At 58.9% G+C, this 22,846-nt stretch overlaps 1 protein-coding gene across 9 annotated transcripts in view; it reads left to right on the plus strand.

Annotated features, from left to right (window-relative positions):
- The first annotated feature begins 7,923 nt into the window (after positions 1-7,923).
- The window catches only part of ELN (elastin), a 30,705-nt gene continuing 15,782 nt past the window's right edge, over positions 7,924-22,846 (plus strand). For 2 of the 9 annotated variants that reach the window (XM_058712113.1, XM_058712115.1), the window contains exons 1-12: positions 7,925-8,112; positions 13,796-13,846; positions 15,230-15,259; positions 15,745-15,777; positions 17,371-17,400; positions 19,283-19,378; positions 19,653-19,712; positions 19,796-19,864; positions 20,551-20,598; positions 21,548-21,619; positions 21,949-21,978; positions 22,410-22,481. In XM_058712113.1, coding sequence (XP_058568096.1) covers positions 8,031-8,112; positions 13,796-13,846; positions 15,230-15,259; positions 15,745-15,777; positions 17,371-17,400; positions 19,283-19,378; positions 19,653-19,712; positions 19,796-19,864; positions 20,551-20,598; positions 21,548-21,619; positions 21,949-21,978; positions 22,410-22,481 — 673 coding nt within the window. In that variant the 5' untranslated portion in view covers positions 7,925-8,030. Of the gene's footprint in view, positions 8,113-13,795; positions 13,847-15,229; positions 15,260-15,744; positions 15,778-17,370; positions 17,401-19,282; positions 19,379-19,652; positions 19,713-19,795; positions 19,865-20,550; positions 20,599-21,547; positions 21,620-21,948; positions 21,979-22,409; positions 22,482-22,846 lie in introns of all 9 variants that reach the window. The other 7 variants (XM_058712119.1, XM_058712120.1, XM_058712121.1 and 4 more) reach the window with 5 other exon arrangements.

The following is a 22,846-nucleotide window of genomic DNA, read 5'->3' on the forward strand; positions in this document are numbered from 1 at the left end:
AAAGGCCAGGGCCTTCAGTCTTCCTGCCTTTGCATACACTACCCGGAACACATCTCCCTGGGAGAGAAAGGAACAGGTTCAACTCTGGTATCATCTCCTCCAGGAAGCCTTCCTGATTACATCCCCTTTCCCAAGACTGCAGGTGCTGGTGTCCCGTCTGTCCCCACCCCTCCCAAGACCAAGGCCCAGCCAAAGCAGGCAGCTCAGGAATGTGGAGACCAGAAGGAACGAGGGAGGAGATAACCCGGGCCCAGCGGGAGCCCCTGGCCCAGCCTCGCTTGCCTCCCACCCCGCATCCTGGCAGCTGCCCTGTCCGCCCCGTGGGACCCGCCTGGCGCCACAGGGATCAGGCCAGCTGAGGGTTCCGGGCATGGGTGGAGGGGTCTGCCCAAGGCAGGGAGTGGCCAAACGTGGTGTAGGGATGGAGACCGGCAGAACCCAGGAGGAAGAGAGCTCCCCGCCCAACAGTGTTCCCGGCTCAGGCTCTTGGAAGGGCTCCTGGGCACGATGGGCTGGAGGAGGTGAGCCGATAAGGGCACGCAGGAGGGAGCATCGCCCTGAGCCAGGCAAAGGGAGCACGGGCCCGGCAGGGAAGGCGTAGACAGCTCTGCCCACCAGCTCCCAGAGCCAGCACGGGAAGAACTGGGGTGCCCTGCCCAGGGAAGAGAGGGCCCTGCTCTCCAGATGTTGAGTGTACCCCAAAGCTACGGCCATCACCCCGTCAGAGAGGGGGGTAGCTGCCAGGGTAAAATACTCCAGAGGCCTCAGTTCCAGGCCATAATGCCTTTGGGTGACCTTGTGCACCTCCGAAAGACTCCGTTTCCTCACCTGGGTAGCGGGTTGGTTTATGGAGCCGGGAATACCTGTGTGTGTCCATCGTGTGTCCCGTCCCTCCTGCAGCTCACCGGGCTGCAAGCCAAAGTGGCCAGAAGCCTTCTTCTCTGGGAGTGAGTATACTAGAGGGGCAGGAGGCCTGGAGCCTGGGGATGGGAGAGACCCCTGGGGGTCCAGGAGCAGGTTACTACTGCCAAGCATCCCAAGAGATGGCCCAGGCCCTGTGTTCCCCAGTCCGATCACAGTCCCCGGGGTACGCAAAGGCACCGAGGCTCCGGTAAGATCAGCGAGGCCAGGGGCCATTCACCAGACACCTGGATTTGGGTTGGGGACGGAGGGTGGGGACAGAGAGACCCAGTTACTGGGAAGGCATTTACTGCTGTCTGGCCATGTGACAGGGGCTCCGAGTTAAAATTAAAAAGATCTGAAGGAGATGCAAAGAGTGCTCTTCCTGGCTGTCCGAGCTCGCAGACAGGGCTCCTAACCCCTGTGTTTATACTTGGGATAATAATATCCCCAATCGCAAATGGAGATGTGCTTTGTAAACTGTCAAGTGTCAAACAAACGAAAGGCGTGTTCTGGACTCATCCGTCCTAGGTCCCTGGGGAGGCGGGGCGGTGGGGGGGGGGGGGTGCAGAGTCTGCCTGGCCAGCAATGTTCCCCCACAGACAGCAGCAGACGGCTCAGGAGGCGATGTGGGAACAGCACGGGGCAGAACAGCACGGCCTGTCCGGGACACCCACCCCCCCAGCGCGCATCGGCCAAGGACCCAGACTGACAAATGACTCAGACACACAAACACCCAGGCCTGGGCAGAGGCGAGGCGTCGCACAAAGGCTGCTGGATCGGAGATGAGGGGCTCAGGAGCCGGGGCGTGGGGGCGGTAGGACGGGTGGAGGTGGCACTCGTGGGGAGGGGGCCTCTCCCTGGGCCTCCCTCCCCTCCCTCCAACCTCAGCCATCGGCCCTGGTTGCCTCAGTGGTGTCATGGAGCCCACCGTGCATCTGAGCACTTGCTGTATACATGATGCTTACAGACATGAGTTTTCAACCTCAAAGGCTTACAAAGAAGACCCCTGTGTCCATAAGAGGAAACTGGGGTTTCTGGGGGCTAATTCGTTAGCATCGATGTCACCACTATTGGGTATTACTCGGTGATCTGTCCAAGCTCACGTGCTATCAGTGGTGACCACCAGGTCCCTCTCTGCACCTGCAGCCTGCAGCCTGGGAGAAGCAGAAACACCCTGTGCTGGAATCCCAGCCCCCTCCCCAACTTCCAGACCGCCTCTGAGAACCACCTGTTGCTCCCTCAGGCTAATCCTGCGTGATGATCCGGACCCCCGGGTCGGGTCCCCGTTTTTAACTGCAGACCCTTTATGCCCAGCAAAGTCTGACATCTGCCCCGTTGGCAGTTCCCTCCCTTTGCTGGCCCATAGTCGGAGAGGTCCCTGGCTGCCTCTGGGCGGGGACGGGCCACCAAAGGCCTTTCTCGTTTTCCAGCCAAAGTGTCAGTTCGAGGTGCTGTCTCGTGCCCCACCTGCTCTGGCTGGGTCACCAGCATGAGGCAGGACCTCTCCTCTGGGGCTGCCCGCCAAGGTTGCGCCCCAGGCCTCGCCCTCCCCATCATGCCCTGTAGCCTTTGAATAGCGGGAACCCCTCAGGCTCATCCTCACCAGTCCCCCTCGTGACCTCCACCTGCGTCGCCTAGTCCGATGGCCCTTGGCCACACATGGCTACTGAGCGCTTTAAATGCGACTAGTCTTCCAAAAAATAAATAAATAAAACTAAATGCAACTAGTCCAAACCGAGAGATGCTCTAAATGTAACTTCCACGCCAGTTTTTTTTTTTTTTAGTTGAGTGTAATTGACGTATAACATTTGTTTCAGGGGTACAACATGATAACTTGATATTTGTATATATTTGGGTTTTTTACGTGTTTATTTTATTTACTTTGAGAGACAGGGAGAGAGAGAATCCTAAGCAGGCTCCGCATTGTCAGCACAGAGGCTGACACGGAGCGCGAACTCACAAACCGCGAAATCGTGACCTGAGCCGAAATCAAGAGCCGGATGCCTAACTGGCTGAGCCACCCAGGAGCCCCCGTATTTGTATATATTGTGAAATGATCACCACAATAAGTCTGGGTAACATCCATCACCAGATATAGTTACAACCATTTTTCTTGGGATGAGAACTTTTAAGATCTGCTCTCTTAGCCATTCTCAGATATATAATACAGCATTTTTGAATGTTTATTTATTTTTGAGCAAGAGACGGACAGAGCATGATCAGGGGAGGGGCAGAGAGAGAGGGAGACACAGACTCTGAAGCAGGCTCCAGGCTCTGAGCGGTCAGCACAGAGCCTGATGCGGGACTCGAACTCACCAGCCGTGAGACCATGACGTGAGCGGAAGTCGGCCGTTTTAACGACTGAGCCACCCAGGCGTCCCTATAATATGACTTTGTTAGCTATAGTCTCCATTCTGCATGTTACAGCCACGGGGCTGATTTGTCTTATAACTGTAAGTTTATACCTTTTGACCACCTTTCCCGTTCCACCCACCCTGCAACCCCCAACCCATTCCCTGTATCTGCGAGTTGGGGGTTATTTATTTATTTATTTATTTATTTATTAGATTTCACATATAAGTGAGGTCATACAGTATTTGTCTTTCTCTGTCTGACTTATTACACTAAGCATGATACCCTCAAGGTCCATATGTTATTGTAAATGGCAGAAATTCTTTCTTATGGCCAAATAACATTCCATTGTATGTATGTATATATTTTTTTCTTTGTCCCTTCATCGTTGGTGGATACTCAGGTTGCTTCCATGTTCTAGCGATTGTAAATAATGCTTCAATGAACATGGGGTGCAGATGTCTTTTTTTTTAATTTTTTGAAATGTTTACTTATTTTTGAGAGGAAGAGAGAGAGAGAGAGAGAGAGAGAGAGAGAGAGACTCTTAAGCAGGCTCCACGCTGTCAGCACAGAGCCCGACACAGGGCTCGATCTCACGAACCACGAGATCATGACCTGATCTGAGACCAAGGGTCAGATGCCCAACCAGCTGAGCCACCCGGGCGCCCAACAGATGTCCTTTACATTTAACATCTTTGTTTCCTTCGGATACACACCCAGAAGTGGAATTGAGTTATACACCCCATTTTCTAGACTTAGAAAAAAAAAATAATGTAAAATATAGAGATACAGCGTATCATTAAAATCTATTTTTACTTCCTTTTTCTTTATTTTATGGGGCTATTAGAAAATCTAAAATCAGGGGCAGGTTCTGGCCTTAATGTCTGCAGCTGGGTCTCTCCGATGAGCGGGGATAGATCAGGCCGGGGGAAGGGGTGTTTCGTTCCGCCTTGTTGTGGATTCTCTCCAGAAGTGCCTACACTCGAACCCAACCTCCCAGCCAGCATTCTGTTCCCTCCCAAACCTCACTTGGGTCCATATGAGAAATTCAGGCTCCCCTGCCCGTGTAACCTTGACCTTATTTTAACCCACGGGATTAGCTGAAAGGAGCCATACCTGCAGGGAGGTGGAAATGACAGACAGCAGGGGACCCAGGCAGTAGGAGGGGGCACAGCAGGGCTCGTGGGTCCCACTAACACCAAGCTGTCCCCAGGCTAGCTCTGCAGCAAATGCTTTCTCTTTCTCTATCTCTTTCTCTCCCTCTGGTTCCAGGTCCCACGCAGACAGCGCATCCTATAGTCAACAGATAAAAGGACCATGTGTAGACAAGGAGAAAATAGAAACCACACCCGGACTCTGGGGGTCGGTTCACGTCAGCAGCCTCTGCCCGTATCTCCTGGAGGGCACAACTGTGCTTTTATCCCACTCTTGGACGACAGGGGAGACAGAAATGGGCCCATCCTCAAACGACCTTCAGGGACAGCCAGACCAGAGGGGGCATAAGAGGAAGCACCAAGCCCAACCAAGAAGCCTCCCACCAAGGACCCTCAGAGAGGCTGGGGGCAGGGATGCAGTGGGCACAGACCCGCAGGGACAGAAGCTGAGACTAGGGGGCCTTGCCAACAAAGGCCCAACGTCCAGCCTTCCAGGACAAGTCTCGGAGCTAGGGTCCAGCTCTAGCACCAGAAGGGAGGCCCGCCAAGAGGAAGGAGAGCGTCACTCGACTCTCTAGTTGAGCTGGGTCATGCAGGGCCTTGAAGGCCATACTCAGAAGTCTGGACTTTCTCCGGAAGGCGGCTGAGGGTTTCTGAGCAAAGCAATGAGAGGCTCAGAGCTGTGTGGGGCTGGCCGCTCTGGCCTTTCTAAACTGGGTGCACGTGGAAGACAGATAGAGGGGACCTGTCAGTGCCCCTCCTCCCCGCCCCGGGATGCCCAGCAGCGAGCGGGCGGGTGAGGCTTGTCAACGTTAACAGCCAAGCCAAGCTCACCCAGGACGCAGCACACTATGCAGCCCCCTGTGGACAGTGCTACGTTCATGACCTTATTTAATCTACGCAGCTATGCAGGGAGGTGGGCACAGAGCAACTGAGGACTGCTAGGTTTCTTGAATGTATGCGTGAATGAACGAACGAATGTTGGCTAATAACTGTAACCCCCAGTCCTTACATTATGTACTAGATGCATTGGGCTAAATTGCACCGATGGGTTTGATTCTGGATCGAAGCCCCTTTCGAGGCATACGGAGCCTCGTTGGATACATTATTGGACTTGCTATAAGTGAGCACCGGATGCTAAGAAGAAGGGGGCCCCGGGTAGGGGTGATGCACAGGGCCTGGCCCTGCGGGGAGAGGTGTGGCCCAGCAGCCCCAAGTCTATCCCTGCAAGCGCCCCTCCACACCTCTCCTGGATCTCAGGCAGCAAGCACTCTCCTGCTGGCTCCAGCCTCTCTCCAGTCCTGGAATTAATAAAGACTCTGAACAGACTGCGGTTTGCAAGTCTGAAAGCCGGTTCCTGCCCACGTCACTGCCCTGAGAAGAGTGGGGCCCATCTCCTCCCCAGCACCCCCTCCCTTCCCCCTTCCCAAGAGTTGGGGGGGCACGCAGATGCACCCCATAGACTCCCCTACCCACGTGCTAGCTCATCCTGGGCACTGAGCCTCAAGACCCCGGCCCCGGAGCAGCCCCTACCCCCACCAGCAAAGGCTAGTTCGGGCTCCTGACCTCTTTCAGCTACCCCAAAGTATCCCCAAACAACACGCACTGGAAGTAAGAGCCTTGTACACTTACTGGGTAGATGGCTTCAAGCCAGTTCTCCTCATGCACCCACCTTCTTCCAAACTCCGGGTGCAGCCGCTGTCTGAGACCAGGGAGAGGTAGGGATGGCCCAGGGTCCCGAGGTGGCCCAGCAGACAGCCAAACCTAACAGTCACCCTAAACACAGCAGTGGGCTTGCAGAATGAGCGATACCAAGAGTAACACTAGAGTGGTGGTTCCTGCAGCAAACGAGGAGAGAGCATTTGGGATCTGGCAGGCACGGCACAGAAATATATGACCACATTTTATTTATCTTTGCAATAACCCTCCTAGGCAGGGATATTTATCACCCTCTGACGGATGACGAATCTGAAGATCTGTGAAGAGGCTACCCCAGTAGAAAGTGCTACAGTTGGAAGTTAGCGGTAGGTTCGCCCGAGGCCAGTGCGTGGCCTTGCGAGACCTCCAGGCTGCCACAGTGCTCCTGGCTGGAGGTGGGGTCCTTTGGCTCTTTTGCTCAGAGCTGGGGTGGCCTCTCCCCCTCACTCCCCATCTGGGAACAGGGGAAAGCTCACAGAACTTGTGGCCTCGACTTTTTCCCCTCGGAGCCTCTGATGAAGGCAAGCGTCAGTTTCCCTCTTCCATCCCCGAGCTCCCAAATTTATCCCCCACTTTCAGAGGCTGGGGAGGCATGACCTACCCCACCCCAGAAAAATCCCCGAGGTCCTCATCCTGTGTCCAGGCAGGCTGGGACCACCTGAGTCCTTCTGGAAATGCTGGTCGCGGCTGTTTTGGCGCAGGGCTGCCCCCTCCTGGCCACCAGAGGAATGTCAGCCCCCCGGGGCCTGGGGAGAACAGGCAGTCTGGGGACTCTGAGTCTGGTCTGCATGCTAACAGCGCTCAGCGTTGAGACAGATAGGGGCTGGGTGATAAAAGGGGGGCTGGGCCACCTGTCAGTGTGGGTGAGGTCCCCAACTCCCCGGTCCCCCATAGAGCACCTGGGGACCCTGCCTGAACTTCACCAGACACCATGGCCTACACAGGCCTGCGTGTGGGACTGCGACCTTGATCTGTGACCAATGGAATCCCTGTGGTGTGTCAGGATCCCCCACATGTCCCTCAGATGTCCCAGGGGACAACACCAGCATGGTCTTCGTTCCCGGGCGGCCATTCCCCTGGTGCAGCCCATCTGCTCTCGTAGATACGGATCCCGGACCTGCGCAGCACCCCTTCCCCAGCGGCCAGGCAGGGGAGTGTGCCCTTACCCAATAAGAGTGGAGCCCTATAATGTGTCAGGGTCCTCCTTCCTTTCCCCAGATGCCCCGGGGGGACAGCGATCTCACCTTCCAGGCCATTGTGCTCATAGCCCCTCAACCTCTGGAGACCTGGGCCCCAGGCCTCGGACCCCAGACCTGCCCAACACCCCACCTCCCCAGCTTTGGGCAGGGACCGTCTCTGACCAGACCTGGGGGTGTTGAGGGGAGTCTGGAGGGCCAGGGTGGAGACAGAGGCGCGGGACAGCTGGCCTGTGTCCCCACACTGGGCCCGGGGCCCAGCCGGAGGGGCGGGGGCCTGGCCACTCGGGCCTTGGCTGGGGCCGGATTTTTGGCTGGGCTGCAGGGCCCTCCCTCCCGCTTCCTCTCCCGAGGGCTGTCCTGGCAGAGGCCCCCCTCGCACTTTCTGGCGGGAACAGGGCCAGCAGTGAGGGAACAGCTACAGAGGGAAAGCAGGAGAGAGATGAAGGAACTCTGTGTGTGTGTGTGTGTGTGTGTGTGCGCGTGAGTGTGTTTTAAGGAAAAAAGCCCACAGTCCAGTCCAGTCAGACCCAGCCTGGGAGGCTTGTGAGCCGGGCCTTTCGTAATTGCCCCCCTCCCCGCGGCCCCCTCCCCCAGGCCTCCCCCTTCTCCCGCCCTCCCGCCCGCCCTCTCTCCCTCCCTCCTTCCCTCTCAGCCGACGAGGCAGCAATTACGCTTTGGGGATAAAACGAGGCGCAGAGAGCGGGCTGGGGCATTTCTCCCCGAGATGGCGGGTCTGAGAACTGCAGCCCTGCGGCCCGGAGTCCTCCTGCTCCTGCTGTCCATCGTCCACCCCTCGCAGCCTGGAGGTAGGCCTCACCCTGCCCCCTGGGGCTCGCCGGCAGCCCGAGGGCCTCCCGGCCAGGTGGCCGGACTGACAGACCAGAGGGCGCCCTTCACCCCGCCGTCCTCCAGGGGGTCCCTCAGCCACTGGATCCTCAGAACGGCCCCTCCCGGGAGCCAGCCCGTGCAGAGGAGGAACCTGTCACACAGACACCCCAAGACTCAGGATGGTCCCAACCGTGTCCAGGTTCTGCCGCTCCGACAGGGCTGGGGACCCCCCTGCTCTGTCCTGGGAGCTCCGCCAGTGTGGGGGGTGGGGGGGGGTGGGGGGGTCTGGAGCACACACTGGGGAAGGGCCAGTGGGGGGTCCCGGTGGGTCGTGGGGCACTGGCGGTTTGCACACCTGTGAACCCAGCGGGGGTGCGCACATGCCCTGAGGGCAGGGGACCTGGGTTGGAGGCCAGCTCAGCCGCGGTGAGCTGTGTGACCTCAACAGGTTCCTTGTCCCCTGTGAAGCCAGGACCCCCCTCTGAGGAAGGTCAGAGTCAAGTTGATTACGGGGCTGTGGGTTGGAAAGCCTCTGCTGTGGTCTGTCCCTGGTGAGGAGGGCTGGGACATCTGAGCATCTGTGTGTGTGTGTGTGTGTGTGTGTGTGTGTGTGTGTGTGTGTTGAGGTGAGGGTTGAAGGGTATGTGACAGTGCCTGTTAGCATGTGCAAAAGTCTGCCACCTGACAGGCATGTACACGTGGGAAATATGGTCTCCAGGTGTGGATTGTCACTGTGCATGTGACTCTGTGTGTGTGTGTGTGTGTGTGTGTGGTACAGAACACAAATGAGGATCAGGGAAGCTGGGGAAGGTATTCACCTGGCAGAGGGAGGGTGGCCAGTAGCAGAGGCTAGAGGGGACCTCGGAGCAGTCCTGTATGTGCTCTCTGTTGCAGGCCACAAGAGTGCCCTTTGTGGGGCCACTGCACACCTCGAAGGACCCTGGGAATGGCTCCCAGGGGGCCCCCGAAGGTGCTTCTGGCCACAGGAAGAGAGGAGTGCAGACACTTGAGCCATGTGGTGGGGTGGCCTGGGTGGGGTCCGCTTTCCATGGGAGTCCTCCTCGCCTTAGGAACCAGACCCTCAGTGGGGCCGGTGTCAGGGGGCACAGGATGGAACAGGGCCAGGCCAGAGGGCCGGAGTAAGGGGCTGGGGCTGCAGGAACTGTTTCCGTGAGATTGACCAGCCAGACAGGACCCCAGAGAGCAGAGGCTTCCTGCACAGAGGTCAGCTCCCAGGCCTGGATTGGGAGGCGGGCAGGGGGGAACACGCACACCATCGGTTGGGCCCCGCAGGGGGAGCGAGACAATCCCAGAGGACCAGCCACCCCAGCGCCGAGAGCAGCAGCTCTGGGCCCTCCTGAGCCTCCTCCCGGCTCCCGCAGGTGTGGCCCCCGAACACCCGTCTCTCCAGACAGTGCCACCAGCTATGTAGCGTGGCAATTAATCCCCTCAAAAACCCTAAGAGTTGAGCCTATGACCTTCTTTTACAAATAGGGAAATGGGAGCTCAGACAGCCAAAGGCAGCTCTGAGGGGGTTAACACTGGCCAAAGGGGGTTAACACCAGCCAGTTCTCTGCCAAAGGGTGACGGGTGGATGCAGGGCACCGGGCGACGCTTAGGAAAGCCCACGCCCGAGACTGAGTCCTCTAGAGTGGGCACACCCTAGAGCAGGTGCCCTCAGTGACACTACCAAGCCTCGACCGCCCTGCTTCTTTTCTTGCACATAAGTCTCAGCTCTGGTCCACGTGGTAGACCAGCTGGGTCCCAGGAAGGAGGACGTGAATCCATGCCATCTGTTGGGGGTTTTGCCCAGGGACTACCAAAATCTAAAGAGGTTGGGGTGTGGAAAGGGGTGTGGAAAGGGCCGTACGTCTACACACACACAGAACCGCCCTCCTGGCTCTCCTGGGGAGCCCAGCTTCCCCCCACCCTCCATTGAGAAGATATCACCCCCACGAGTTCCCCAGCCCCCAAAGAACCATATTGTCAGTGGAGGGGGCTCCCCAGAAAAACTGGTGGCAAGGGGTGTCTAGACCCACTCAGGATAGCTCCAAAGTAGCTTTGAGGACCAGCTGTCCCAAACCCCTATGCCATTTATAAATGGAGAGAGAGAGGGAGGAATTAAATCAGACAGAGTTCTGTCTCCCAGGACCCAGAAATAATATCAGCCTTTTCTTTTTCTGATTTCGGAACTAAGGATGATTTAGTACAGGGCTTGTCAGCCCCTGGCTGAATATTAGACTTAACTGGGGAACTTTAAACAATTCGAATGCCAGGGTCCCACCCAAGAATTCCTGCTTTCTTTGGTCTGAGGAGGAAACTGGACGTGGAGGTTTTGTAAAAACTGTCCAGGTAACTCCGATGAGCCTCTGGGGCCAAGGACCTCCGGGTGAGCTACTCCTGCTCTCCGCATTTGCTGGGGCCAAGGCAGGAGGTCAGACGTGCCCAGGGAAGGGAGGGGACAGAGTCCCACACTAGAGGACGGATTGTTTTTGAAAAGCCCTTGGCAGGCTTTCTCCATGCAAACAATAAACAGCTTCGTGCGGACTGATCCGCTCCCCTGCCAGCCCCCTGGACTTGGGCTTGGCAGAGCCCCTTGCCAAGGCCTGCTGGCCCCATGCTCATTCCGGAACAGCCTTCTCCACATCTCTGAACCTGAAGCCCCGGGGGCCCAGGCAGAAGGCCCTGCGTGTGACTGGGGTCAGCTGTGGGTCCCGGGCCAGGCGCCTCATCTCCCTGGCGCTTGATTTCCCTGGCTGTAAAATGAGGGAAAACATTCCTGCTGCATTTATCTCCTAGGCACAGTGGGAGGCGTCAGCCACGGAACATCTGCAAACATCAAATAAGGGGACTGTGGGGATGCGAATTGCTAAAACGATAGATCTTCGTATTCGGACGCACTTATTCGGGCTGATTGACTTTTATAATCAGTGCCCGGTTTTAAGGTTTAACTTTCCCTCTCACTACTCACCCCCACGTTCTGTCTCCTGGGCACAGCAGGGGTGAGTGATGGAGGAAGCAGCTAGGAACGGGGCGGGGGAAGGCCCGGAAAAGTCCCAGGAAATCCAGGAAGGCTTCATAGCAGAAGAGGCCTTTGAGTTAGACCTTGAAAGAAAAGTCAGTGTTTGAGGGGCTGACTGTGGATGAGAGATGAGCCTGGGCCCAGGGTGCCCTGAGAGGCCGAATTGGAGAGACGGAGGGGCAAATTCTATCTCAGCAGAAAGAAGACCTCTCTGCAGGTAGGGCTGACGGTGTCGGGAGGGGGTGACTTTCCTGTCACTGGAGGCGTGTGAGCAGAAGCCCGGGGGGTGGGGGAGGGAGGGATGTTTGCGGAAGGAGTTTCCACCCAGGCCAAGAAGACTGTTACGATCTCGGAGAGTCTAGGATCCGGATTCTAAGACGCAAGAGACAAGTTCCACCCTGGGCTAGCCCGCGAAACAAGCCAAACCCACATAAAACAAGACAAGCATATGCTCCAAGCCAGCTGCTTTGGGCCAGCTGAGCAGTGAGAGCCACAGGCCCAGAGAAGGCAGGAAGGGAAGAATTTGAGCTCAGTCTTGGAGGAAGGGCAGGACTGGGGAGTAGAGAGGCATCCTGGCAGGAGGATGCGCTCTCGCCAAGGAGGTAAGAAGGAGGGTGACCAGCTGGAGCACGAAATGAGGCCACTGCCTTTTTGAAGGCCCCTGACAGACTCCTGTCGTCATCTGTTCTCACCTCCCCTGCACTTGCCTGGAGCGGGCAGGGCGGGGATCCTTCGCACCCCCCTGAACCTTCTCTATTTCCTCAGCTCAAAATGAGGGTCCAAATCTCTAGCCCCTTCCAGGCCATCATGGTCCAGGCACAGAGCTTGGCGCTGTTGGGATCTGAATCCTGGGGGTGGGGGACGGGGGAGAACTGGGGAGGGCCAGGAGGGCTGCAGGGAGACGGGCAGGTGCTGGGGAGAGAGGAGGCAGAGGATGGGAGGGGGAGCAGATCCTGGGCAGAGGAAGTAGGGGTTCAGCCGGGACGAGGTAGGGAGACTCCCGGGCTGGTTGGGGATGGAATAGGCTGGACTGAAACCCACAGGCAGCATCCTCCCCTCAACCTAATTCCCCCATGCTTTATTAAATACCTACTGCATACCTGGCCGCAGGCCAGGTACGGTGCAGCAAAGCAGAGACAAAGGCTGACCATCTTTTCCTTTTTTTTTTTTTTTTTTGCAATTACTGTAGCCCAGAGCCAGGGCAGGACTGTCTCTTACTGGAACCACTTGACATTTGACAATTTGACAATTTGCAACAGGCTTGCAGGGCAGAGGTTATCAGCCTCGCATTTCTTTAAAGGAAACTCTCGGGCTCAGAGGGGTTAAGTGACTGGCCCAAGGGCACACAGACAGGAAGCAGTGGCACAGCCCGAGGCCAGATGGGTCTGTCCCGAGCCCGTGCTCTGTCCGCCACCCCCCACCCCCACGCTGCTCCTGCCCTCTGTCCTGGAGCTGGAGAGCAAAGAGGTAGGGAGAGAGGCATGGTCAGGAGGGAGAGACAAGGAGAGAAAGGGGAGGAGGGGGAGGGGTGTGGCTCTGGGGCTTCGGCACCTATGACCATGACAGTCTGGCATTCCCCACCCTGCTGGGCTGTCGCTGGGGGTGACGGGGCTGCGGGGCCAACAAGCCCCGCGTGCAGCATCGTCAGGCCACGGAGGCCAGACATCTGCCGTGAGGCCTCTGGACACACCGTCCCCCGACCCCGCCTGTGCCCCTTTCAGCAGGGTGGTGCCGGCGTCCCGGCTGGGGCATCGGCCAGGCAGCTCACGAAGCTGAGGCCACTGTGGTGGTGGAGTCAGGGCCCGGTCTGCCCCGGGATCGTCTGTTGCCATGACCACGCTCGGCCCGGTCTGGGGCCCAGCGCCACGGCGTTCCCCAGCGAGAGCTTCGCGGGTCCGTGGGGAATGAACTCGTGATCTTGGCCGGGCAGACAGCCCCTGGCCTGGCCAGTGAATTAACTTTTCCTTAGGAAACTATTCACTTTGCTCATTCATGGTGTCCCCCTCTGGGCCCCGGCGCCTCCCAAGACAGCCCGGTGTCAGACGGCCAGAACCCCACCCAGCCGTCGCTGCCCAGTGGCTGAGGACGCTGACCTCACGCCATCCTATCAGTGTGGGAATGGCTGCCTTTTTGCTAGCAGCAGCCACATCTCCTTAGGGCTCACTGTCGTAGCCCAGCCTGCCCTCCCACAGCTCTGGGCCCTGCTCAAGCTGCTTACGGCTGGAGGGGGTTGACCGCCCAGCAGAAGGCGGACAGCCCCCAGCCCCGGGCCGGACCCTCTCTGGGGGAGGAGGGGAGAAGAAGCAGGTGACCCCGTGCAAAACACCGTGCTCAGAGGGAAGGCCTGGCTTTAAGCCCAGACTCCACTCTTCCCAGCTGTGTGTCCCTGGGCGCACCTCTTAACCTCTCTGAGCCCGATTTCACATCTGTTGAAATGAAAATTGTAATCTCTGCCCTTCCAACCTCACGGGGACCATTCTGAGAAGCATGAATGAGAAAATGCTTTGTAAACATAAGTTGCTTCGGCCAGCATATCTTTCTTTGTAGATGTGCAACATCATCATTATCATCTGCATTATTATTGTTACTGTGCTCTTATTGGTTCTGGCTGATGGAGGGTTCTACCTACTCACTTGCAGGGGTCCCAGGGGCTGTTCCCGGTGGAGTTCCCGGAGGCGTCTACTACCCAGGTAACGTACAGGAGACTTCCGTGCGCTTGGGGAAGGCAGGTCCAGATTAGTTCGTAAGAAACGCACAGTGTGACAATGTGGAAGGGGAGACATTGGCACGCCTAGCAAAGTGGACCCACAAGCCCCTCCTACTTTTTTTTTTTAAGAGGTTTATACTTTTATTATTTTTTTTTTTAATTTTTTAACGTTTATTTATTTTGGGGACAGAGAGAGACAGAGCATGAACGGGGGAGGGGCAGAGAGAGAGGGAGACACAGAATCGGAAACAGGCTCCAGGCTCCAAGCCGTCAGCCCAGAGCCCGACGCAGGGCTTGAACTCACGGACCGCGAGATCGTGACCTGAGCTGAAGTCGGATGTCCAACCGACTGAGCCACCCAGGCGCCCCCCGCTCCTACTTTCAAAAGCAGTCCGCGTGACACTTTCACAAGCACTCAGAGCATAAATTTTCTGAAAGTTGAAAGACGATGCTTGCAAGGCTGTAGGAAAGTGGGCGCCTTCAGGCACCCCTGCCTTTCAAACCCTTAACCCCAGTCTTGGGAATCCACGCAAGGGAAATAACTGAAAAGCAGCGAGAGATCCCAAAGAAGGTCCATCGGAGGGTTATTTGCAAAGACGTAAAACCATAAGCCCACCTGACCGAAGGGAGTGATCAAGGACACTCTGAAATAACACCCAGCTACTCAAAAGTATGAGTGCGCTACCTGCACAACCGTATGGCGAAATGTTCTTCAAGTGCAAACAACAGAAAAGCAGCGTTGGAGACTGGGAACGCCCCCAAAAGATAATGAACACAATGTGTTGCAGCTGTGGCATGGGGTGGGGGGGTGAAGGGGCGCGTTTTCTTTTAATTTGGAAAAAGGCATCATGCTTTAAAGTAGATTGAAAAACCGAAGGTAACACTTTCAATACTGAAAAAGTAATTTGAGAGGCGCTTCTGGGAGGTGCACGCCTGGAGGTGTAGGAAGAGAGGTGCCCGGAAAGGATGGGGAAGCCCAGTACCCTTCCCCCACACCTTGCCCTCTTCCATCTCGCTGTTCCTGGGTTACGTCCTTTTATAATAAACTAGAGATGTAGTGGGGGGGAAAAAAAAAGGCAGTTGAGTGCTCAGAACTGCTATGAAGGTGAGGGCAGCCGCGGACACTCCCAGACACTGGCGGGCACCAGGCTGTTGGCCCAGTGGGGAACTGAGGCTCATGGAGCTTAAGGCTGGCCCGCCATCATGTGGCTAGGCAGCGAGGGACTTGACTGTGGGTCAGTGGGCAGCTTTCTGGCTGGCTAAAAAGAGAGCGCTCCATGAGTGAGAATGCCGTTGGCATTCTGATGGTTCGTTCTCTCTCTCTCTCTCTCTCTCTCTCTCTCTCTCTCTCCCCCTCTCAATGCAGGGGCTGGTCTTGGAGGTCTGGGAGGAGGAGGTAAGCTCAGAAACCAAACTTGGTTCTCACTGATGGGGTCTGGCTGTGACTCTGGCCCAACCGGGTCCCCAGGCCCCAGAACCCCAGAAGGCCTCAGCATCAAGGGCCCCTCAGTTTATGGACAGAGTGTCCAATGTTGGGAGAGAGAGCCCACCAGCCTCCCGGGCCCCTCCCCTGCCCTCTTTCCTGTTTCTTTTGATCTTCCGTAACACCCCTGCAAGGCCTACCGGGTGGGTATCACCTTTCCCTTCTGGGGCTGAGAAACTGAGTCTGAGAGAGGGTATGCCATGAATCCGGTGAGCTTCCTACCCACACATCCAGACACCGGGCTCCCAGCAGCTCCCTGTCCAAAGGGTGGGGGGACCATCCCCTGGCAGCCCTTCTAGAACCCGGGGAGTGAGAAGCCCCAGTGCCCCGGGGAAGATAAACAGTAGATAAATGGTGGCGTGGGGCTCTCTATACATTATCACCTCTTCCCTCTGCAGCTCTGGGGCCAGGAGGCAAACCACCCAAGCCAGGTAAGACCCGAGGCCTCGGGGCATGGCGAGAGGGCTGGGAGCACGGGAGGGGAGGGCCCACAGAGTGGTGGACCCAGTGAGGCGGGAGGGAGATAAGCAGGCTGGGGCCAGACCCCCGGGCTTCTAAGGAGCAGGCGGCTGGCAGCCGCTCCGGCACAGGGTCTCAGAAACAGCCCCAGGGGCAAAGGTAGGGACTGATGTTCCAGGGGCCACCAAGCCTGTGAATGTCAGTCTGGCGCTCAGATACAAATGGTAGGCTCCAGACTCCATCTGGATGGTCCCCTGACCCCAGACGGAGCTTTCTCTAACGCCAGGCCAAGACCCTAGACATTCCTGACCTCCGTGACAATCGGAGTCCTTATCTGACCACAGGCTGAACCCAGACCCGAGACCGAGGTCTGGGCTTAACCCCAGACCGAACCCCGACCCTAAGCCCCAGATGAGCTCCCTTCCCGACCAGGCCCCTTCCGGCGGTGTCTAGACCTTGGAGGTTTCCAGTAAGAGGATCTGGTTAGATCTGTCCAGGCCTTGCCCGGGGGGCCCAGATCTGCCACCGAGGTCCGCCATCAGCTCAAACAATACACCCCCAGGAAAGGGGGAGGGAGGGTCCCTCCGGGAAGCCCTTAGACAAGGAGCAGGTGGAGGAAGCGGTGTCTCGGTCCAGATTTGTGGCGCCTCGGCATGAGATTCTCCACATGTGGCCTTGGCGCCCCCGACTCCGCGTCTCCCTGGCTCTGAAGCCGGAGGCTCCGGGACAGTTTGGATGTCCAACGACTCTTACGAAATCCTGATGCTCAATGATCCAAGTGCAAATGAATCTACGGGACCCAGATCCCTCTTCCCTGCAAGCCCATCTGGGTTGTGAAATTCCAAGGCCGGGCCAGGCGAGAGAGAGGCAGGACAGCAGGAATCTTGGGCAAGGGGTGTCCTGGGGTCTGGAAGGGCCTGCGAGTCCGGGAGACTTTGTGCTTCACTGCTTATCCGGCCAGAACCCGTGTCCTGTCTCCCTTGGAGGGGCAACCCTCACAGGGTCTCCGGTGGCGGAGAGGACACAAAGGCGTGGACGCCGGACTTGGCTCAGCCCGGAAAACCCAAGCAGTGGGGGTCGTGACAGCAAAGCTGGAGGGGCATGGGGGATGGGCTGACCCCAGTGTCAGCACGACCAGAGGGAAGACAGGGGGCGCTGCATACAGGGTCCCATAATGGATGGACGCTGGAGTGAGGCATGGATGAGACTTAGTGGGGACTCTGAAAGAACTTCCAGCTCAGGGCAAAGGAGTAAGACCAAAAGGGGAGTCAGGATATCTCCCTCTGACGAGAAGGGGCTGGGGGACACCCACTGGGTGCCCTGGCAGGTTGCACACACTAGGTGCTTTCTGCTCACCAGCCCACTGGCCCCAGGAAGGTCGGGGACACACTGGCCATTCTATAGTCTCCGAGAGGTGAGGTGACTTGCTTCCTCACACACAGAGTAGGTGGGGGCAGCAGAGTTTGAGGCCAGGGCTCTTGGACTCTGGAAGAGACAGGGTTGGGCCAGCCAGGCCCCTTGGCTCCCGGCTACGGTCAGCTCCTCACCAATTTCCTCCTTTCCAGGGGCCGGACTCCTGGGGGCGTTTGGACCAGGTGAGTCTACAGGAAGGAGGGCCAGCAGGGGTGGGGCTGGTCGTGCTGAGGTGGCCCTGGGATCAGGCAGCTGGCAGGGGAGCCTGGGAAAAGGACAGATGGCTGCCCAGAGGTTGTCAGGCCACCCTCACAGGCCCCAGCTCCTTCCCACTTCCTGTTGGGTCCCCATCTTCTCTTCCCAGCCCTTCTGTGGTCAGGAAAAGCCTGAGCGTGTTCCCTGTCCTATTGGAGCTCAGGAAACGGGCCCAGCTTGAGAGAGGCCCCTGACAGACCTGGGGAGGGGCAGGGCCTGCAGTCCTGGGAAGTGAACCCAGAACACCCCAGGCCCGCCCTGACCCACACTGCACCTGCCCGGAAGGGAGAGGGGCCGCAGTTAGAGACCCACCTTACAGAGGGGCCGGCTGCGTCTCAGGCACGGTCAGCTCACACAAGGAGGAGATGGGGGAAAGGGGAGACCACACCCCATGAAAGCCAGGTAGACCCTCCGGGGCTCAGCAGCCCCCCATGTCTGGGGTCTGTCCCCAGAGAAGGCTGCCCCTGGGCTCAGGATAGCCAAGACTGGAGCTTGCAGGAAAGATTCTCACAGAATTGGAAACAAACCTGGCACGGTTGTGAACTCCAACCTGATTGCCAAAGCCATGGAATGTCTCCTGGAGGGGGAGAAGGACCAATTGGGCCCAGATGTGGGAAGGAGAGAGCCAAAGGGACCCATTCGGCTTCTCATAAACATTTTAGCAACCGTCTACAAGCAAGGAGGCTCCTGGACAGCAGGGGCGGCTGGATGGACAGATATACAGATGGTGGGAGACAGAAGGGGTTCCAGATACAGGGCAGGAAGATTGGGCTGAGCCAGGGGACTCCCTGCAAGGAAGCAGTACAGGCCTGGGGTCGGGAGCTAATGGTAGGAACAGAGCAGGGCCTGGCCCGGGTGGGGTCCTGCTGGCAGACTGCTCAGCCCCAGCACCCCCCCGGCCCAAAAGCCCTGCTGGGTGCCCCTTTATCTGGCAGGTCTTTTAGGGGAAGCACGGTGTGGCTTAGGGGTGTTATGGGGGGTCAGTACAATCGTGCCTACATGGCACATAGTAGCTGGTCACTGAATGGTAGCTGCCATTTTATCAGGATCGGTCCCCAAGTCCCAATGCTTGGTACTTGCCATGGGGGACCTGTCATAAGCCCTGCTTGGGTCCAGCTTAGGGGCCTGAGCGCCCCACACTGACCACAGCACTGCCTGGTTCCCAATCACCCTCCACGAGACCCTTCCCACGCCGGGCCCGGGAATGCCCGCACACCAGCCTCTCCTCTCCTCACCTCGCTCTGTCTCCTTCTCCCCCTGCAAGGGCTGGTGGGCTTGCGGGAGCTGGCCCCGGGGCAGGTGAGCGTTGACATCCAGGCAATGTGCGCATCTGGGGGCCAGAGCCAAGCCCAGGGCATCTGTTCGGCGTGGAGGGCCGTTGGGGTCCAGGGACGCAGGCCAGGCCTATCCTGGGTGCTAGCATGAGGGGGGAGGGTGAGACCACCTGTGCTGAGCGTCTGTCCAGGGCACGAGTGGGTCACAGCTGGGTGCTGGGTGAGAGCAGGACAGAAGCCCCAGGGGCCAATGGAGCCCAGAGGAGTCGTTCAACTCGGAAGGGCTCCAGGAAGGCTTTCTGGAGGAGGGGAGGATGGCGGTTTGACCCAAAAAGATCCCCATAATTTCGCAAGGCTGAGCAGAACAGCCTGGGCATATGTTGTTCTCCGACGCCGAACCTGGTCCTGGCCCAGGGGCCATCGCTTGGCGTGAAAGTCCTGCAGAGAGCAGAAAACCGCCTCAAATGTGCCTCCCAGGAGGGACAGGGCCCAGTGCGCTGGGGCTCAGGGCCTCACCAGGTCCTCCCCTCGGCAGGGCTCGGGGCCTTTCCTGCAGGCACCTACCCGGGGGCTCTGGTGCCCGGCGGAGTGGCAGGAGCTGCCGCGGCCTATAAAGCAGCTGCCAAGGCTGGTGAGTGTCACTCCTGGGGACGCGCCTTAGGCCCTCTGGCCTCTGTGGGCTCACAACTTTGCAAAGCACCTTTCCTGGAAGGCAGGCGAGAGGGCGGAATTCTCACCTCCGATCCACTGGGGCTCGGGGAGGCAGCCGGCTGTGCCCAAGTCCCCAAGTGAGGCGGAGGCAGGGCCAGACCGTAATGGGGGGCATTCCGCTGGCAGCCCGGGGCCCTCCCGCGTCCCACTATTCCTTGCATGACCCCTTGCCTCCCCCTGTCCCGGCTCCGTAGGCGCTGGGCTTGGCGGCGTCGGTGGCATCGGCGGGGTCGGCGGCTTAGGAGTGTCTACAGGTATGGCGGTGAGCCCTGAGTCGGCCAGGTGAGGGCTGCAGGCCTGGGGGGAGCCCACTGTGATGCAGCCCGTCCCATGCCAGGTGCAGTGGTGCCTCAGCCCGGAGCCGGAGTCGGAGTCGGAGTCGGAGGGAAGCCTGGGAAAGTGCCCGGTCAGTGTGCTGTCCCCGGGGCTGTCCCTGGGGGGGCAGAGGGCGGGGAGGGCAGAGGCCCCCACCTGCACACCGCACAGGAAGGGCCGCAGTAGGTGGGGAAACCAGCTGGGCCCGCGTCTGGTGCCTCGTCCGAAACCTGGGAGACGGGCCCTGGCCCGCCTTCCGGGCCGTTCTTCCAGCTCTTAGAGCAGGAGACCTCAGAGACAGGCTCTGTGGCAGGCATTCAGATGACAGCTGGGGCACCGGGGCTCAGGAGGGACAGTCAGCTCAGAAGGGCCTGTCACGGCAGAGCAGGGCTGAGCCCCAGGCACTCGGACTCCCCATCTGGTGCTCGTTCCTCTGCCCCAAGCCCTTGAGGAAGTGACTTCAGGTTGAACAAAAGGCTGCCTGAGTCCACACAGCAGGGAGGGAACATCTGGAAGCTGTTAGCCCGGAGGTGGGCTGAGCCGGCCATGTAAACAGGCTCCAGGAGACAAGATGAATCCACACGCAGAAGGGTTTGCGGATGATTTCCGAAACTTGTGGGAGAGCTGCGGCCGCTGCACATGTGTCCCTGGCTATGCCCTCTGGGCCCTGGGAGGCTGGTCCCGGAGCCCCGGAGCCACTTGGGAGAGAAGGAGCGGGGAGGGGTCCCCAGAGGCCAGGCTGCTGCTCATGGCCCAAACCTTCCCTTCTGGCCGCAGGTGTGGGCCTGCCAGGTGTCTACCCAGGTGGAGTGCTCCCAGGCACAGGTGAGGGCAAGACGAAGAAAGGGACCCTAGAGCAAGGAGAGCAGCCTCTGGCAGCCTCCCAGGTGGCCCGTCACCTCCCCACAAGCCAGGGCCACCGGCTGGGCCCGGACCAGCCCTGTCTCCCTAAGCGGTCAAAGCTCAGGCCTGGCCATCTTTCCCCACAAAGTCTGGTCAGCGTCACACACACCCCCCCACCCCGCCCCAAACCCTGACCCTCGGCCCAAACCCAGACCCTCGTCACGGCCCGAGAAGGGCCCCCCGAGGACACACCAAGTCCCAGTGTGGCCAGCTGTTTCCCAAAAGCTGTGAGTCACCAGGGGGCCCGCCCAGCACATCCGCCCCGCCGGAGACCCCTCAGAGCTGCCCTCTCGCCCTCCTTTCCCTGCCAGGGCCTGGGCACCCCACCCAACATGTGACCTCCTGAATTCCCCCAAAAGCCCAAATTCAGCCTGCTCGGAGGGATTTGCTGACAGAGTGGCCCTCCCCCTGTCCCTCCGGCTGAGGTGGCCCAGCCCCAGTGGAGACATGAGTGGTAGAACCACCAGATGCTGGCAAACAGAGAGTTCCCAGCCACGGCAGATGGCCACTTCCTGTTTGGTGTGGCCGCACCTCCAGCGAGAGCCCCCGAGGGGCGCAGGCTTGCTGCCTCGAGCAGGGTTTAACTCTCTGCCTTCTCTGGGGACGATGTGCTGCTTGGCTGGAAATTAACTCCAATAACTGAGGCGCGGGCTCAAGAGGCTAGGAAATGGGGTGCAGACTCAGGTCTTCTGACCTTGGGTCAGACGGGGAAGGAGAGTCACCACCCCCACGTGCCCCTATCACCACCTGAGCCGTGCCTGTCGCTGACAGTCAGCACAGAAGGTCAGCTGTGTGACCCGAGGGAGGTGTGGGTGTCTGCGAGGCCTGCCTTCCCACCCTCACCGCCAGCTCCCTCCCTTTGCCCCCATAGGAGCTCGGTTCCCGGGTGTGGGGGTGCTCCCCGGGGTTCCCACCGGAACAGGAGTCAAGGCCAAGACCCCAGGTATGCGGCCAGCGGTCTGGGAGCCCATGGTGGGAATCTCCACCCACCCTCAGGCCTCTCCGGCCAGGAGTGGGGGTGGGGAGGGGGACCCTGGGCTCAGGGCCCTCTGGACGGGCACCTCCTGGGCTCCAGTCCTGGTACAACTGGCCAAGATGGGTAGCACTCCTCTCAGAAATCCCACAGTGTGTGTGAGGGCAGCCTGGAACGGGGGATCTGGGCAGAACTGGCCGCGCTCTGGTCAGCCCGCCCCTCAGTGCCTCCTGGCCCCGGTTACTGGTCCCCATGGCGTCAGGGCCCCAGTGACGGCTCCTTGTCATTGGTCGTTGCAGGCGGAGGCGGAGCTTTTGCTGGAATCCCAGGTGAGGCCAAACTGGGTGTCCCCAGGTGGGCGGGCAGGCCAGCAGAGGAACCAGCCAGGCAGGGAGGGGCCACCCAGAATCCCCTGGAGGCCTGTCCACTTTCCCTCATGCCTCCTGCCCCAGGCCTCGGACAGACTTGAGCACAGCACGCTGCTCCCCCCACCCAACCCCTCCGTCCAAGCAGCAGCCAGATGAGCCCAGAAACCCCACCAGTCTGTGCCAAATGCTGTGAGAGCTGCAGGCCCTAACTCATGGCTCGAGCCCCAGGAGGGAGAGCGCCCGGCAGTTTCCCGGGAGGAAGTGACCCAGCACTGAGCCGACCACTGATCAGCTGCTCCCACGGAGCAGAAAGTCAAGTGTGAGGCTGAGGGCTGAGCAGGCCTGCTGGCCCACATTGCTGGGACCTGAGTCTGCTCTCCTTGTTCCCACAGGAGTTGGACCCTTTGGGGGCCAGCAGCCTGGAGTCCCGCTGGGGTACCCCATCAAGGCTCCCAAGCTGCCAGGTAAGTCAGAAGGACGATTCAAGAGGTGCCACTCACTGGGCCTCACTCACATGCACACATATGTTTACACACGTGCACACGTGGGCACAGGTACAGAGACCCATAGCCCTGATGGGAAGCGATCTGTGTTGATGGAAAGAAACACCCTCCGATGGAAAGACCCCTCCGATGTCAGCCCCCACCCCCGCAATCAGCTCAGGCAATGAGATGGTTCCTGTTGGGAGGTTAATAATCAGGAAGATACTAGGATTCTAAGGCCATGGCAGGCCCTGGATTTGTGGGGGGAGCGCTGTTCCATCATCCCCTGGAGCAGGGATCCCTTTCCCTCCTCCAGCGAGGGCATCTGCGCTCCCGAGAGCCTCTGT

Source organism: Neofelis nebulosa, chromosome 18 (genome assembly GCF_028018385.1).
Source record: "Neofelis nebulosa isolate mNeoNeb1 chromosome 18, mNeoNeb1.pri, whole genome shotgun sequence".
Lineage (NCBI taxonomy): Eukaryota > Metazoa > Chordata > Mammalia > Carnivora > Felidae > Neofelis > Neofelis nebulosa.